Below are 18,594 nucleotides of genomic sequence, written 5' to 3' on the forward strand. Positions count from 1 at the left end.
GGCATTTGCCTGATTTACACACAATATACAACTCCCCATATATATTGCATTCTATTGAATTTACGTACGTTACTTGAACTTGTTTGTGAGTCGTGTTAGAATTTGCTTCAAGTGTCAGCGAATGATTTGCGAGTTCGCTTTAATTTTAGTAATCAAAAAATTCCCCCAAAACGTGGGTTGACTGAATTGTACTATCGTTTGTAACTCTTTAACTCATTTGTTATTGATTTGATTAACTCTTTTTATATATTTTGACAGACCTCTCAAAAAAAAAAAACATGTGAGAAAGCTGCAGTGAAGTGTGTTCAACTGTGAGATGCCCTCTACAAATTTTGAATAAAAGCAAAACAGTGCGGTATTATACTTGAAAAATATACTGAATAATATACCGTGCACATATTTGGTATATCAATCATCATCGTTTCATATATCATGTTTGCTACTGGCTCTTAAAAATAAAATAAGACTTTTCTTAATAAAAATTAACTGGTACTTTGTAAATTTGATTATTTAAATTCATAATTCTTATGCTAATGAAAATAAGCCAAGCGAACGTTCAAAATTAAGCAGCTATTCACATTAATACATTTTGTAAGTTATTTTAAATATTATTCAAAAATAGATATCAGATAATCGCTTGTAATCTCTAGTTTCCAATTATAATTTGAGCTTTAAGTTTTCATAGACCTTCATAATTTCGATAAACACTGCTCAATTTAAATAAAATAAAAATTAGGTTTATTTTTAAACTCTGTCACTCAATTAAGTTCTGCTATGCGTGAATAACAAATAGAAAATAAAAGAAGCTCATTAAATGCCACTGTTTAAGCATATCATGTTTCATATTTATCGAATGACTTCATTAAAATAAAAGAAGAGAAAGATACCAACACAAAAAAATTGAAAGAAAAAAACAAAGAAGCCCATTTGATCATCTTTTCAAGCGACCCACTAATTTGGGTACAGGTTTGCTTCCAAAATTTATAACTTGTTGCATAATTCTACGGAGCACACAGCTACCAAAATGTTGGAGCCACAATTAGTGGCTATTAAGTGAAAGTGTTATAAATTAAATACACACATACACTCACACACACACACACAGAAGTAGACAACAACAAATTAGCTAAAATATCAAATACAAAATAACTAAAAACAATGCAATTTGAATTTTTTATGCATAATAAAATACTTTTTGCTGTTAGTATTTTGCTATCCAATTTGTTTAATAATTTTTTTTTTATTTTTTGCTTCTTTTTCACTCTCTCGCTGTGTTTGTGTGCAATTTGTTAAGCAACCTCCGACCCGCTCTCCACCTCCTAAGCAAACATTTCACCCTCCTCCATCTTATTGTTTGAGCATATTGATGAGTTCGACTGCAATTCAGTTGTCCGTTTTGCTGTGTAGCCAATTTATTTTAATTAGTTGGTATATTTTTGCGCTTAGTATGTTTAAGAAAAAGTACCCCAATAATGAAAACAAAACAAGTTTATGGGAATACGCGACGCAGAAATTTGCTGTGATTTACATTTTTGCGATAACTTCAATTAAGAAATTTGTCTGCATATTAAATGAACAAACTCTTGTTTTCATAAATCGAATAACATACTGTGATTATTTCTTGTTTAGAAGCATAAATCAATCTGATCTAGTTTCTAATTTATCTATGTTTACAGGGTATGCACAAATCAGTTGATCTGTTCAGTTTGACAGCGCAAAAATTTCCCGCGTCGTCATCAAAACTGACAGTACAAAAATATATTTTTGGATCTTGTTGATTTTGTGTGTGATTAATTATAGCTGCTTTTAGTTGTTGTTGCTGCTGCTGTTGTTTGAAATTTGTTGTTAACCTTAAGTCAAGCTAAAATAGCAAGTAGAATTTTTAATATTTCATCGCATGCGATGATGATGATGATGATGCAATGGCATAAGATATATCAAAATTCGCGCTCATTATGAATATGAAATTATTAAAAATAATTCAGTTAAACAAAAAAATTAAAAATTATTATACTATATATATGAATGGTAGATAAATTAAAGGCACGTTTACTCCAGTTTCATCGCAACGTCTCGCAGTTAAGCTAAGTGCCATTAACGTGGCCAAAAAAGCGCGCGCGCAAAAAAATTATGATAATTGCCCAACTTGACCTTGGCAGCATGTACAACAACAACAACAGCAACAACAACAACAATGTGAAGCAGCTGCCACAAATACGAGTACTCGCAATACCAAATGCGCTGCATGGCTAACAAATTGTGCACATCTCCCCCTCGAAGAGGGAAGAGTTGGAGGAGGAGAACCCGACCAAGTGCTCGTCTCGCATTGTTTGCATGCAATTATAATAGCAACAAAAACACCATCAACTAACCAACTACAACAACAACAACAACAATAAGAAACATAATTTAATTAAAATGAAATCATGCACAAAGCAATTGCCTCGCTTTGTTCATTGTGCGCAAAATGCTCGAAACAAATTGTTCTAGTTTTTTTTGCCTCTTTTTTATACTTTTGCTTTTTTGTTGCTGTTGTTGTTGTAATTTTTTATTCATGACTCGTCGACACTGAAGACGGCCGCACCATGTGTTGGTGTTGACTGCGGTTGTCTGTTGCCTTGTGACGAAAAATATAAACAAAATAAAAATTATAATCCATGATTTGCGTAGTGCAATCAAAACTAGGTTTTTGTGTGTGCACAGTGTGGCAAAATATTGTGTGTGCTTTGCTTTTCTCATTTACAATGTACTTAGCTAAGGTCTAACTAACTAATTGTTATGCTAATGTTAATGCGACTTGTGCCAAGGGACAGTTGCTAATACGCTGTCTAAACGATTCTTAGAATGCAATCGACACGACGATTGTTTATGCGACTTAATGACCTCAAATAGGTTGACACTGAAAGCCTAGCAGGTTTAAAGTTTTATACCTGTTACTCATAGAGTAGAAGGGTATTATAACTTTGTGTAACAGATAGAAGGAGACATTTCATAATCTTGTTCAGCGTCCACAGTCCTTCTCCATTTGTCCGTCTGTGCACTTTCCCGTATTGATATATCAAATATATAATTCGGTATATTCTTGTATATTTTAGTATAATAAATAGGTTTATTTTTATAATCATAGACCATTTTTTTGCTTTTCTTATTAAATTGATTGCAGGTGTCTCTCCTTTTGATATATGACCAAATATACCTTACAGTATATTTTTGTATGGTATCTCACAGTCGAGCACACTCAACTGTAGCTGACTTACTTGTTTAATAGGGATTTACCAGTGAATGAAATTAAAAGCGATTTATAGGTGCAGATCGCATCACACAATGTAACTAACTATTAAACTTTTGTGAATAATCGATTGTAAATAAAGTATTCTTTTAATGAGGAAGCAATTCATTTAATTCTAACAATATTAAAAAAAAACTTTTGCATATCAATTGCTGTTCTCCTTTTTAATTTAATCAGCAAGCAATTTATGTATTTCACATTTTTAGCAACCTAAGGCATTGCTAGAAAGTGAGAAGTTGACAACTTAATTTCGATTTCTGAAAACACTTAAATCTATTGATAGTCCACATTGATTGCAACTTTCCCGTATGACATTTGAAACATTTGGAAATCGGCTTAAACACAAAAATTATCAAAACGAGTTAGATTAACATTTTTGCTGCGGCAGATGTTGTAGCATCTTCTTCTTCTTCTGCTTCTTCTGCTTCTCGACTTCATCTACTGCTCGCATCTACATAGATGATGAGTCATTTTTGTAATGCGAACTCGTTTGCTCCATGTAAACTTGATGGTTCCCCTCCTAAAAATTGTCAAAATTGTTATATGGCGTGTTTGCTTGTTTTGCTTTGCTTTTGCTGTTTTTGCTTTTCCCATTTGGCCGGAGAATTTTTTGCTTTCTTTTTGCCGCGTTACAAATAGTTGAGGCCTTTAGTCAGCTGCGCAATGCGCACGCATCGCATTTCATTGTGCACGCCTGCCTCACACACTCTTTCTCTTTCCTCTATCTATCTATCTATGTATATCTGTCTATCGTGTTGGCCTCTCCCAGAACAAGCTTAGTCACGGCTCTGGCCAAGACAAAACTAGCCGAGCAATTTGTCAAATGCGCATTCGCCAAACGCAGCAGAAAATAAAAGCGAAGAATTTTTACACATTTTCATGGCCCTTAACGAAACGACAACATGGCCCTCGGGGAGTGATCAATCATAGACGAGAGAGCGAGAGACTCTCGAGTGACGCTGAAGTCTCTAGAGTGCGTGAGTGTGCGATTGTGTGTGTGTGTGTGTGTATTTGCCGTGGAAATTCATTATTTGTTACACTTTGTTTGGCGAATTCCATTCACAGTTCACAGCTGAGCTGAGCATCCTTGTTTCCTGCATTCATCATCAGTTCCTGTCAAGTTTGTCGCTTAAGTCTTTCGTTTTGATTTGTACTTAGCTAATTGCTGCCGCTCGCAGTCAAGTCGCTGTCTAAACTACATAAACTAAAACACTATAATTATGTACAATGATGATGAAAAGCAAAGTTTTAATATTTATCGTTGTTGTTGTTGTTGTTGGCGTTGTTGTTGTTGCTGCTGTTGACTTGAAGCATCATCGTCGCTGTCTCAGTCGCTCGCTGCAAGCTCTTCAAGCTGTCAAGCAGGAAATGTTTAGATTTATAATGTGCTCAGATGTTGTTGTTGCTGTTGTTGTACAACTGCATTCCCCCTTCCTTACACTCACACACACACACACACACAGCTTAACTCCTCTGTTTGTCATTATAATTAATTTGTAACTATTTTTATGAGCTCATGTGAAATTTAAATGCACTCGCTTATGTTCATCTGCTTTGTCCAGAATGCAACTGTTCAACTGGTCAACTTGCAACTGGGAACTGTCATCTGGCATCTAGCATCTGGCAACTGGCAACTGGCAACTTTCAACTGCCAAGTGCAAAGTGCTTGTGCAATTTCCGCTTAAAATTTGTGACCATCCGCCAAAACGGTTAAAATTATGCTAAAAAGAATTGAGGGAACAGCAACAACAACAACAACAACTACTAAAACGAAAACGCAGCGTCTAATTTTCAATAGAATACGAGTGCACGTATGATTTACCAAGACAAATTTGCAAAACCATTTTTACACACAGTTCCAGCTACGTGTGGGTCTTACAACAAGCATACAACTGGCTCTACAATTGCGGGTAGTTTCTATACGTTAACAGCAATGCTGCAAGTAATTTTATGAAATTTGATTACTGTATTTCTAAAACAATTAAAATTTTCTTTTCTTATATTACATTTTGAAGTCGTTTCTGAATTTTTGTAATAATACGATTTATTTGGTGAATTTAATATGCTTAAAAGTTTTCTCATCTTTACCAAAAATTAAATATTTTATTTGACAACAATTATTGAAGATCTAAAATTATATTTTTATTTCATTTATATTCATTTATTTCTGTGAACATTTTTAATGCAAAATTATTTCCTAAATATTTCAAATGGTATTCATTGATATTAAGAATGAAATGTATTCATTTTATTGCATTCACTACAGCAGAAATGTTGAAGTCGATATGGTATTTGAAATATTTCTAAATTAAAAAATACTTTCTAAATGTTCGAAGTACAATTTCTTGGTATTATACTTCTAAGATATACGATAACTATTCATTATAACATTTTTAATATATACGAGTATGGAATGCTTGAAAGTTTGAACGTCTCTCTCTCTGAGAGATTATTTACTTTCATAATATTATGTTTTTAAATTGTAAATTTAAAATTTTATCTAGTCCTATTAAAATATTTAATGCAATGATATTTGTAAAATATTTTTCAATATTATTGAATTATTCATATGAAATTACAATTTTATTCATTTTTTGTCTACTTCCTCTAGAGTATTTAAGTTGTCGTTGTTTTCACTTGACTTGATGTCACTGCTTGTTATGCAAATGCGTGCAAAATGTGCGAGGTTTTCCTCAGAGTATTGTGAGTTGTTGTTCATTTTGAGGAAGAGGAGGAGAAGAAGGTGGTTGCGATGGCGGTGGTGGTGGTGCAACCATTTGGCTTTGGCTTGTGCATTGTGTGTATGTTTGGCTTGAAGCCACACGTTCGCCAAGCTCTGTGACATTTGTTACAATTTTAAATGTTAGCTTAGGCAAAACTTGTGCCAATTGTTGCTACAACAAGTGTTTGGCTTGACATTTTAGCGCGCGCACACGTTCCTCTTAACGTGTGTGAGCCACTAAATTTGCAGCTTGACGGCAAAATTTAGAGCCAGCAATTGACAGCCAGCTTACTTGCCTGCCTACCTGCCTGCTGCCTGCTTGCTGCCACCTGGCGCCCCCAGGTGAAATGCTGTCCGTGTAACACAAAATCAAACTCAATGAGAAAAATAAAATCGAAAAAAAAAGGGTAAGCAAGTTGGCTAACAAATAGTAAACTGCTTGGAAAATGCATTTCGAATGGATGTGACTTTGGATGCCCGGCCATGAATTGGCATAAAATTGTATGGCTATAACCGTGTGTTGAGTTGTTGCGGCTGCTGGCTGTTGATTCAATGAGCATTTAACTGCACTAGATGCCAATGACTTGACACATGCGAATCAAAAGGGGCTAAAACTCAAAGCTCAGCACGTCAAGCTTAAAGCAACTCGAACAGCCAACCAGCCAGCAGCCGCCAGACAGACAGACAAACTGATAGATAGACAGATAGACAGACAGACAGGCTGGCTAAATGCAGCAGCAGGGGGGCCAAAACTTGCCGCTGGGAGCGTTTCTCATGATTTGTGTGCAATCGCATTTTGTATAATTTTTTTTTTTTGCGCGCGCGCTTTTCTTATTTATTTATTTTGCGCTTTTTCTCTCCGCTGTCTGCGGCTGTAGCTGGTGCAGTTGACGGTACGACAAACGATAAACGACAGTCGAGTGATGTGAAGTGTCTGCCACAAATGCGACACGAGCAAACTAATTGTTGACTACTGATGCGATTTCATCTCCTGCTCCATCTCTTTCTCACTCTCTCTCTCTCTCTCTCTCTCTCTCTGCGTTCAATTGCGGAAGCTATAGAAAGTTGCGCGTAATAAATTATTGAAAAAAGAATTAAGATTCTAAAAGCGAATGAAACTATTGCATTGGCATAAATTAAGATATTGATCATCAAAAATTTTTCTTTATTATAACTGACATTAATCACATTTTTTTGTTTTGTAGATTCAAAATTCTAAAATTAAAAATACTTTATTAGAACTTGTACAATAGAATATTTTACAATATTAAAAACGTATTCTTATTTTTAAAATTATTATATATATGTTTATTTATACACATATATATTTATCTTTTGTGAGCAGCAGCTGAATGACATTTAATTTCTTCTTTTGCACAGTTGAAATCAAAAGACTTAAGAAACAAACGTGACATTTCTAAACGTTATTATTAAAAATTAACTGTGATAGCTCTACAACAAAAAACTTAGGCAACGAACTTGTGTTTTAATTAATTCATTCTTCCTCTGAGCCTTAATCAAAAGACTTAAGCAACAAACTTAATATTCTTAAATATTGTTATTACGAATTAACCAAATTCAAAATAAAAGACTTAAGCAACAAACTTATGCTTGAATAGCCGAATGTATTTTTGTTTGTGGTTTCATTAAGCCCAAATCAAAAGACTTAAGTAACGAACCTTACACTTGAAAATGTTCTTATTCAAAATGAACTGTGAGAGTGCTCTACTCTGCAACAAAAGACTTAGGCAACGAACATGTGTTTAGAACACAGTTGTAACTCATTTAATTTCAAAAGACTTAGGCAACAAACTTATTATTTTCAAATGTTATTAAAAACAAAAGACTTAAAGAAAATTTTCTTCGTGAAAATAAACTTTAACAGTTCTCCACCACATTAAAATCAAAAGACTTAAACAACGAACTAGTAATCACACATTCCTTGCAATTCCCACAGAGGTGAAGAAAATCTTTGCGCTTTTGCCACCTTTTCATAAATCAACACGAGAAATTCTCAAAAGCAGCGAAATAGCCAAGTTGTTTTGTTGTTGGTGAAATGTGGTTCCCATAGCGCCCCCAAAAGGCACACATAGTTGCACAAATTGCTCGTTTTGCAAAAACCGAAAAAAAACAACAACAACAGAAGCAACAATAACAAGTACAAGCTTGTGCACTGCTCTTATTTAATTGACTTTTGACTCCCGAAATCAGGCGATGGCTGTAACAACAGCAACAGCAAAAAAGTGCAGAAAAGCAGCAGCAGCAAGAGAAAGGGAGTTGGGGGTGGAACGAGGAAGAGGGGAGGTGGTAAGAAAAGCTCGCACAGATAACAACGAGACAACAAACAAATAAATCGCATGCAACAACACACTGCAAAAGAGACCCCAAAGAAGCCACACAGCAAAAAGCGCAAAACAAATAAACAAACAAAGACAACGACAACGACAACACACAGCGATGCTGGGGTCGCCCAGGCTGGGCAAAAACAACAACAACAACAACAACAGCAGCAACAGCGACAACAACAGCAACAAAAGCGAAGAAGAAGTGCAGTGTGCAAGTGCAAATAAAAGAGACGCGGACACATTTACTTATCGCGCCTCTTTAAGGCAGCAACACAGCAAAACAGCAAAAGCAACTGGCAACTGGCAACAGGCAACAACAAGAAACGGTGGCAACACTGGCAGCAAACAACCAACAAAATACATGCAAAACGGGGCGACTGCGACGACGACTCTAGTTGACCAACTTCTGCGCCGCTCGCTGCTTCTAATGATCCAATTCCCACGAGCCGCGACGCCGATGACACTGACTGCAAACTGCACTGCAGTAAGCTGAGGCTAAGGAGAGGCAGATGACGACAACGACAACAACAACAGCAACAACAACAACAACTACAACGATGCTCGCCCAATGCAAAAAGTAGAAGGTGGAGGTTGCTAGCCAGACAAACTTACAGTCACTGTTGCTGTTGCTGATGCTGATGCAGTTGCTGTTGCCGTTGGCATCGCCTGTTTAAACAACTTTCAAAGTTAATAGTCTGCGCCGTGGCGAGACAACATTTGCCCAGGTCCAAATACACACCAACACACAGACAGACAAATAACGAACCTGGCAACAGGCAAAAGCCCAGCAGGAGTCGCCCAGAGTTTGCAGCGTCTTTTTCGCTCCCTCTCGCGAATTTCGAATTTCATGAATCACTTTTGCCTCTCCGCCTTTTCACTGTCTCGGTGCTAATGTGCTGCAAACTGAACTGTTATAATTTTTGGGCCACACAACGTTACGTATACGTAATGCGACTAATTAAAATTGAATTTGACTTTGATTTGGTTTTCCTTTTTTTTGTATTCGATTTCGCTCTTGTCTTGTGTTTTGTTTTTTGTTTGTTTGTTTGTGGGGCGGCGTGGGAACATATTTTGAACTTTTGGCTTGATTGATATAGCAAATAATTAAATGGCCATCAGTAGAGAGTGCAAAACAATTCGGATCATGGGAATTCGTGGCGCAATTGCCAAACAGAAGAAAGAAGAAAGCGAATAATTATATTAAAAAAAAAAACAGAATGCAAAGTGAACAAAAATAAATAGAATTTAAATAATGAAATAAGTCCAATAAAGAATTTGAATATAAAATATTAAGTGCTTGCACTACACAAAGTACACATTGCAATTTATTGTTCATAATACGAATACGAATACAAATTATAGTAAAAAGAAATTTAAACTATGTAAAATATTTCACATTTATTTCAAAGCTTCAATTGTATTTCTGATTATGAGTAATGCATTTTGTATTGTTTTTTAGGAAATATATTTAATTGAAAACATTCCATTCTATCTAAAACATTCATTTAAATATAAATATTTTAAAGTCTATGAAATGAAATCACTTTTATTTCAATGATTGCAATTGTAAAAGCAATGTCCCTACTTGAAATTAAAAGTAAATTAAAGCGAGGAGTTGCTTGGGGCGTGGGAAGCAGTGTATATAGAGATGCCTCGCCGAAAAAATATTATTATCTTCTTTCAAGACTTTTGTTTGGTACTTTTTGGCCAAGCTGCGTTCAATGCCAGTGCCAATGCCGCAAAGCCGCATCCCAAGCAACGTACTAACAATAAGCAGTGTGCAAAAATAAAATTAAATAAATAATAATAGAAATAATAAAGCTAATAATAATAATAATAACAAAGCAAAAGCAAAAGCAATGCAATGCGATTTACAAATAAACAGACAATATAACAATGGGCACAATTTGCTCGGCTCATTGGGTCTAATGTCTAATGTAAGCGGACATCAGATGCTGCCGTTAAGTAGATGCTATATACATTGGAAGTAATATACATATATGTATGTGTGTATATGTAGATAGATAGAGATACGTTGTCGCTATGCAATTTATATAAATTTAATTCAATTTGTTGCGCTAAATCGCTGCTGAGTCGTGCAGAGGTCGTCGCATTTGGATTCTCAACTTAACTATTTTCTATAAACATGGCCAGCTGGCCAATTAATTGAATGCCTCTAAACAGAGTTGTTGCTATTACGACTGCTATTTTGCTGTTCACTATTCGTTGTTGTATTAACCACAATTCTAACAATTTGGCAGCTCATTACCAAACTCCACACTTTATACACACACACACACACACACACACTCGACGCTAAGCTGACTTCGATAAACGGTTCACAACCTTGACCTTAAGGCAAACATTTTTCGCCGCTGCACCATTATTATCATTATTATTATTATGGATTACAAACCGAAATTATAACAATTTTGTTACGCTTCTTTGAGGAAAGCTTCACTTCGCATTCCCCTCTCTACTCTCCGCTGTTTCCACTCTGAAATCGGGGCGCCAAGAGCCAACAGTCCACGTAATAAAGTGGCGTATGGCGGGGCAACCACTCGGAACACATTTTGGCGTCTGGCAAGTGTTGAACTTGAAATCGAAAGCAAAGCCAAAAGCAATGGGCAAAGATAACAACAACAACAAACACGGAGGCAGTAAGAGTTACTACCACAGCAATAGCAACAACAAAAGCAAACTAAATTACGATACTTAAATATGATTGCGGCTTACAGTCGAACTTCGAATGCACTTGCTATGGGATTTATTTAATTTCGATGTTGCGTGAGAGCATTTCTCTTTTTTTCGGTTACTTTTGTTAAAGCGTAGAATTGATTTATATGGTTATGGAATTAATTTATAGTAGAGAATTGTTGTGGACTGCTTTTTACCTAAACTTAGCAGTTTAAATTGTACTTATTATGGAAGTTAAACTTATGTCTGGTGACATAATTTTTTTTGAACGTGCATATGCTCTTATTCATTATAAAAATGCTGAGAAAAAGTAAGTTTGCATAACTTACATTCTTCTTCGGTTTTTAAATAAATTAATTTTCTAAATACAAATATTTCGCTCTCATTAATCGGTGGAAACTGAAAAGAATTATTATTTAAAAAATTGTATAATATTGCCGAACTAAATTCCTAAAATGAGTTCTGTTGTGTTTCGCTATCAATAATATATTCTTCCTAGGCAAGTTTATAATTAATTTAATCATATCTCCAAAAATATTTCATGGATTGAATATTCTATTAAACATTAACATTAAAAGATTAAACCTGAAACATTTTTCCGTCAAGATTCTGAATGTGAGTTTAAGAAATAGTTGCTTAAGTTGTGCCTAATCTAATTCACCTGTTGTCATGTTTTTCTTGGCATTATTTTCTAGCTTTCTAAATACTTAAACTCTTTATATTTTCTCAGTTTATATTGTGTTCTCCTCCTTGGCAAACTATACCTTCCACCTACTCCCACCTTTACATCTTATTCATCTCCACCGCGTTGCAAGTGCTCTACAACTTCGTATAGTCTCGAGTTGTAATTGGCGCACTGGCAACACCTTTCGACAAGGCCACGCGCTTAACTAGGCGCATGTAAAAAGCTCTGCGTTATCGAAGCGTGTCATGAAAAAGGGGAGTAGTACAATACTTTATAGTACTTATTCTCCCCTCCTCAGCCTCTCCTCGCACTAAGCACTTCCCACTTTGATAGCTCAGCGTTAATTTGAAAATAATGCGCTCAATCATTTTCACATTTCAGCTTCTCTCGCGTTGATCCAAAAACAAACTAAAGTTTAAGACTTTTGCCACCAACTACTGCAAGTACTTGCCCCTCCACCTTCCCCTTCCCTCGCCCGGTGGCCCACACGTGCAAGTGCCTTGGCTGATTGTCTGTATAATTACATAATATTGCATAATTTGCAAAGTACTTTGGCTTTGGGATTTATGCTCTGTTAGCTACAAGTCCAAGTTATTGGTAGGAGTTGGAGTTGAAGTTGGAGTCGCGCTCTTTATACACAATGCTGCCTCATTATCGTTATGTGCTGACCGGATCGGATCGGATCGGAGCGCTTGTGGTCGTCTTCTTCTCTAGTTGTTGTTGTTGTTGGTTTTTTGCGCTTCATTTTTTCGTTTCATTTTCGTTTGCGTTTCGCTGGCGTTTTCGTTAGCGTTTTCGTTTTCAGTATCAGTGCACAATGTAGTACTTAAATAATAGAAGTTTAATAGCGTTTTGTTTTCGGCGTACTTTGTCGGTACTTTGCCGCATTTGCAAGTCGTTAGTTGTTGCTGCTGCTGCCGCTTCGCTGAACTACTAATGCATTCAGCTGTGTAGGATTTTCAGTCAAGGTTAGCAAGTTGTTTGTGCTCAGAGTACTCAGTACCTCAGTGCTCAGAGTCAGCGTTAGCTTTAGTGCTAGTTACGGCGGGCGGATATAATGACTCGATGCAGCATCTTTTTTTTGTTTTGCTTTTGTTTCATGGCAGAGGAAGTTTGTATTGCAATTTGTTGTTCTTTAGGTTCGTTCAAGTTCGCTGCCTAAGTCATTTGGCAACTGGCCAAACTTGCTGCAAGTTGCAAACTTTCAGTTCGCTAATTTCGCTCATTAATCATGAAAGCAAAACGGATTACACATGAGCACAACCCACCGAAATCAAAGAGTTGTGTTTGCCAAAAGGCAAAAGGCAAAAAGCACAAACAAATGTCTGGCCGCAAGGATGAGGCTGCATTTTGGGGGCGCCTGAAATGTATCTGCAAATAAATGAAGTTGTCTGTCGCTCTGCGTGCAGCTCACTCAGCTCAGCTCTCGCTCAGCTAGTAAAGTCATCAAGCAGTTGAAGCTCTCGCAACTCTAGGATTGGATCATTGATCTTTTGGCACTCGACAGACATGTTGTTGTGGTGCCCCGTTGTTGCCCCATCGTGCCTGCTACACGAAATTATAAATAGTGCAAATGCGTGCAGTGTGCATCATCATCATTAGTTTGGGTTTCTTTCTCTTCATCTCATCTCTTGTTGTTTTTTGGCCTAGCCAATAGACTTGTCTAGCAGAGCGACCCTTAAGAACAAAAACTGGAGTCGCGAGTCTAAATGATGTAACACAAATCATGGCTGGTTTGTTAAATTGTTTCAATTTGTTTTGTGTGCAGCTTAATTGCCAAGTGCAGAATTTAACATATCAAGTTCGTGTCCTAAGTCTTTCGTTTCGTTTCGCTACGTTTTGCTTCGTTTTGCCAACATTTTCTAATTGCAAGTTAATTTCTTGTGGCGTACATAAATTTCACATTCTAATTGAGTTATCAACCGCAACATGTACACCACACGAGCACACACACACTCACACACACATATGCAGTAACACATACACAAATTCCAACAAGGAGTCGCAACAACAACGTTGTCGGCGCGGCATGAGATGAACAACTTTTACAGCAACAAAACTGGCTACGCATGTGAAAAATTGCAACCGGCTATGGTGATGGCTACAACCGCAACAACCAGCAACAACAACCAGCAACCAGCAACAACAACAACAACAACGACAGCGGCAGCAAAGACAACCACAGCCTTGCTGTAATTACATTTAGTCTGTTTGTGTTTGGGAAGCGCGGCAAATGCTTTTTTGGGCTTTTGCTAATTTGCTCGCTGCTTCTGTTTTTCCTTGCATTTTGGCCATGTTTAGCCATGGCTTTGGCTTATTTATTTTTAGGCATTTATAACTTTTTTTTTCCGCAAAAGAATTTTCCAAACGAGACACCGCAGCAACTTCAGCTTTAGCTCGTAATTAATTTACTTTGTGTGTTCGCAGCGGCCAACAAAATATGAAAAAAATCCATTACGCAAATGTTTATGACCAAAATGGTCAGCTAGCCAGCAACTTGCAACTTGCCACAACTGCTGCCTGCCGCCTGCTGCCTGCTGCCTGCTGCTCGTTTGCTGCCAATGCAAATAGAAAAGATGCCAAAGAGTTTGGAGCTGGTAGCTGCAAATGGAGTTGCCTGTTTGGCAGATGCGTGAGCCAAAGTCGAAGTGCATTTGACTGTAAGCCACCACAGTCAATTCCACAGTCAAGTGTCTGTCCAGTTTGGGGCATGCCACTGGCAACCAACAACGAGCAACCATCGAACAGCAGCAGCAACAGCAGCAACTCAACATTGTAATGCGTTTCCTTGACTCGAGCTGCCAATATGAATTTCAGTTGCTTTTCACCCGTTGTTACGTTCCTTGTTCCACTCAGTTGAGGGCGTGACAGCACACACACTCACACACACATGCTTAACATACACTTGTGCATTTTTTGTTTGATTAGCTACAAATTAAAGTCAATATGAATGGCATTTTCGCTTACAAAGTTACAAAAAGCAATCAAAACGCTGCTACTTTAAAACGGATTTGGATTATAAACGATTGGAATGCCCACAAAAATTCTAGACAATCACCAGCTTACACTAATGACCTGTTTGCTGTTGTTGGTATCTGGGAAATCTCGCCTACTCATACAATGGCAGAAAGTGGAGGAGAAGAAGCAAAATTTCTAAAGTTATTGATTTTGGCTTGCAAGTAGAGTGTGAAATGTATTTTTTAATCGACTGCAGCTTTTTTACTTTGCAGTCAAAATTGATATTCTAAAAATATGTAATTTTTAGATTTTAATTGAATCCAGGAAACAAACCACTTACTTGATTAAAATTCATCTAAAGGATTTTGGCAGCTTAGAATTCGTATTTTACTCCAGATTAATAGTAAATTTAAAAGTTAATTTTGTTATTCTATAATTGACGCAGAATCTCAATATTATTTCACATATATTTCTTTAATTCTATTAGTGTCATTCGATCTCATACTCTTTGCACATACCTTTTAGCTAGTTCTGCGAATTGCCCCATTAGATTATTTTTAAAATTTATTGCACTATCGAATTTTATAAGTCAATATGCTTTAAAGTGTTTTGTTTTTTTTTGCATGAAAACCAGACCTAATCTTAAGCTTAATCTGTTGTTGCCGTTGCTCTTTTGGTTTCATTTAAATCAAACAGTTTAGTTTATCGTCTCACATTTCAACTAATTAACACTAGAGATGGGCTCCGCCTCTTTTGGCAACCTCATTTCCACAAGAAGTGTGGACGGGCAGAAGGGGGAGGAGACGCTGTGTATATGTGTGTGTGTGTGTGTGTGTACCGCCGACTGTTTCTCGGAGTAGACGAAAATCGGCTTAGAGCCATAAAAAACGCACTTAAATAAAATTTAATATTCAAATATTGACATTTAGTGCCATGTTAGCAACAACTTACGTGAGTCTTTGAACAACAACAGCAGCAACAGCAAATGAAGCCAAAGCAGCGGCGAAAAATGTTATATCTAGTGAGAAGCTTTGTTCGGTTCATAGAAATCTATTTAAAATACACAGTTTTTAGCATTCGAGACGCTTAATAATATTAACTAATTGATCTGCATTAATTTAAGTTGACATGAAGTCCACAAAAAGCAACTACAACAGCGCAAAATAAAAACAAAGGCAACGTAAAAACAACAAAACAGGTGAAGCGGCTGCCGTTTATGAAGATCGAAGTGTATATTATGAGTGCGAGTGTGTGTGTGTGAGTAGTGTGTGTATTATGATTATTATATTTATATCTACTAAAAATTATGACATCATTTAAATATTTTCGCCGCCAGTTGCTGTATAAACTGGTTTAGGCCACCGTTTTTATTCTCTCCCCACCTTATCGACTTTGATGCTGCTGCTGCTGCTTCTTCTTCATCGGCATTGTCTTGACGATCTTTATGAATCTTTATTTCTCTGTGTATTTTTTGGGCAATTATGCACGGACTTCAAAAACTCATAATTCATAAATTCTGCGCCCATTTGCGAGATGCGGAAGCGCTTTTAATTTCTATGTTGACTTTTGATTTCGTTTTCGATTTTGTTTTTTTTTTGATTTTTTTTTTATTTTCATTGCCTTGTCTTATCAATGATAATGAGTCTTCGGCTATTTCACGTTAGGTTTATCAACAGAAAAAAAAAATTCCAATACTAAATTGCTTTGCATTTGATTTGCTTTAATCTTTTGAATACCCTGTGAAGCAGAGTTCGAAAATAAGGTAGCATATTTATGATGCAAAACAAAGAAAGATAATAAATTTTGAGTACACTTATTGAAAGTGAGGAAAGTAAGTTAATTTTATGGCAAATCTTAAGAAATGTATTGGTAGACAAGTTACTTTAATATTTGACTTTCTTTAAAGAAAAGTTGATCAGCTTTATCACATATTGTTTTTACAGAGTATCTTAACGTCGTGCGCACTTATATGACGCATACGGTTGTGTTTTTTTTTGAACTGTGGAGCTCGTAAAAACGTTTTTATCTGATTTTATATCAGTTTGTCCACTTTTTAGCTCGTAAAATATACAAACATTTTTTTCTTTTCTTATTATTATTTGATTTTTTCGTCGTCTGTTTTTTTTTCTTTGGTCGAACAGTTGGGGGGAGGGGGCATTGTGTTTGGCGCTCTGCATTTATCATGCGCTTGGCTTTTGTGTTAAAATATGCGACGTTTTATGATTGAGCTTACAGCTGGCCAAGCAGACTTGTTATAAAATCAATATAATTTATATGATCTGTGGAGATCACTGAGCTTGAGCTTATCTTTTGGGGATTTAACGACAATTGTCAGGGCATTTTGATGTGCGATTACCGACGAAAACTAGGGTGAGAATTGGGATAAAGGGAGCTAAGCGATGTGAAGTTGATTGAGGGTTAGTTGGAAAGAGAATATGAATGTTCATCAAATTCATAAGCTGAATAACATAATTTAAGAATATTTAAATAAATGCACATCAAAGTAATCAGAATACAAAATTGTTTGATAATTTCAATAACTTTAATTGAAACTCTCAACTTACCGCATATGGATTATCTTGATTCATCATTGAAAATGCTTTGAATTGGAGCTTTGTTGCTCCAAACTGCGTGCTGTAAAGAAGAGTGAAATGTATGCATATAATTAATTGAAAAATAATTATATATTTAAGCATATAATTTAAGTTGAATAATCAATAGTTAAGCAAGGGCTGCACTTTTGACATTTGCATAAAATTGCGACGAGTAATCGAGAACGCGAAGTTATATTCATAATTTTAACATTTATTGCAATGAAATGCAAATCGAAAACAACACCATTAATTAATATAACACTATCGATGCGATTTAAATGTTAAAAGTTGAAGATGCATCTGGCTGAGATTTCTGCCGCACTGCTAACGCGAAGGCAACTTTGAGCTTGCCCTAAGAAGTGTGTTAACAACCCATTGGCAACAGGTGTTTGTCGAGTTCATGTTTTGTTTTTCACCTGTTGTTTGCAAACTTAACGCATTTGTACTAAATACTTTCACACTTTGTCTCCCTGCGCAAACGCCACATCGAGTGCAATAGGAAGCAGCAATTGTTGTCTTCCGGCTGCTTAAGGATGCTGCCGGAGTTACAGTTGCTGTTGCTGTTGCTGTGGCCGTTGCTGTGGCTGTGACTGCAACGACCTTGATGTGTTAATTTGTCGTTCAGCAAACACCTGGGCTGCTACACTAAGCACTCTATTTTCCAGATTAAACTTTGCAGATTTGCGGGTAAAACGAAAGACTTAGGCAACGAACTTCAGCGTCAAGCGAGAAGTTCGTTGCCTAAGTCTTTCTTGAAAAGAACCAAAAGTTTGTTGCTTAAGTCTTTTCGTGCTGTAGAGTATCAGAGTATTTAATGATTTGCTGAGATATAATAGAGTGCAATGCAATGCATTGTTTTGAACATAATTAACTCAACAAACACATACCCTGGATTCACAAAGCTTTTCTTAGAATAAATTCAAATGATGCACCTTAACTTCACTGTGATTTTTACTACTACTACTGCAGAAGTAAATTATCTCTATTTTGAACTGCCTTGTTTTGTGTAATGTTTACTATTATACTTTATCATAGTAATTAAATTGTGTTATTAGAAACTATTATTATTTTGTAATATTTAATACCATATATTTATTTCAAAACTTGGAACTACACAAAACTATGTTTATATTACCAACTCTCTCAAAAGTATGCTATGAGAGAAAAGTGTATTCTTTATGTTACTTAAAAAAAAATCTATTACATTTTAGAAAACCTTATTCATTTGCTATTTATAATATATATATTTTGCAAATTCATCGAAAAGTCTCAAAAACAGTTTGAAGCACTTGTGCTTAGATAAA

The 18,594-nt window shown here is 36.1% G+C and overlaps 1 protein-coding gene and 1 long non-coding RNA gene across 2 annotated transcripts in view; one reads left to right on the plus strand and one right to left on the minus strand.

Moving 5' to 3' along the window:
• LOC132792180 (uncharacterized) overlaps positions 1-18,594 on the plus strand; it is a 241,947-nt gene that overhangs the window by 93,184 nt on the left and 130,169 nt on the right. The window lies entirely within an intron of this gene.
• Positions 1-18,594, minus strand: part of LOC132792173 (knirps-related protein) — a 32,030-nt gene that overhangs the window by 10,710 nt on the left and 2,726 nt on the right. The window contains exon 2 of the mRNA XM_060801426.1: positions 17,261-17,330. Within this exon, the coding sequence (XP_060657409.1) occupies positions 17,261-17,287 (27 nt within the window). The 5' untranslated portion in view covers positions 17,288-17,330. The remainder of the gene's footprint in view (positions 1-17,260; positions 17,331-18,594) is intronic.

This window comes from Drosophila nasuta, chromosome 3 (assembly GCF_023558535.2).
Source record: "Drosophila nasuta strain 15112-1781.00 chromosome 3, ASM2355853v1, whole genome shotgun sequence".
NCBI lineage: Eukaryota > Metazoa > Arthropoda > Insecta > Diptera > Drosophilidae > Drosophila > Drosophila nasuta.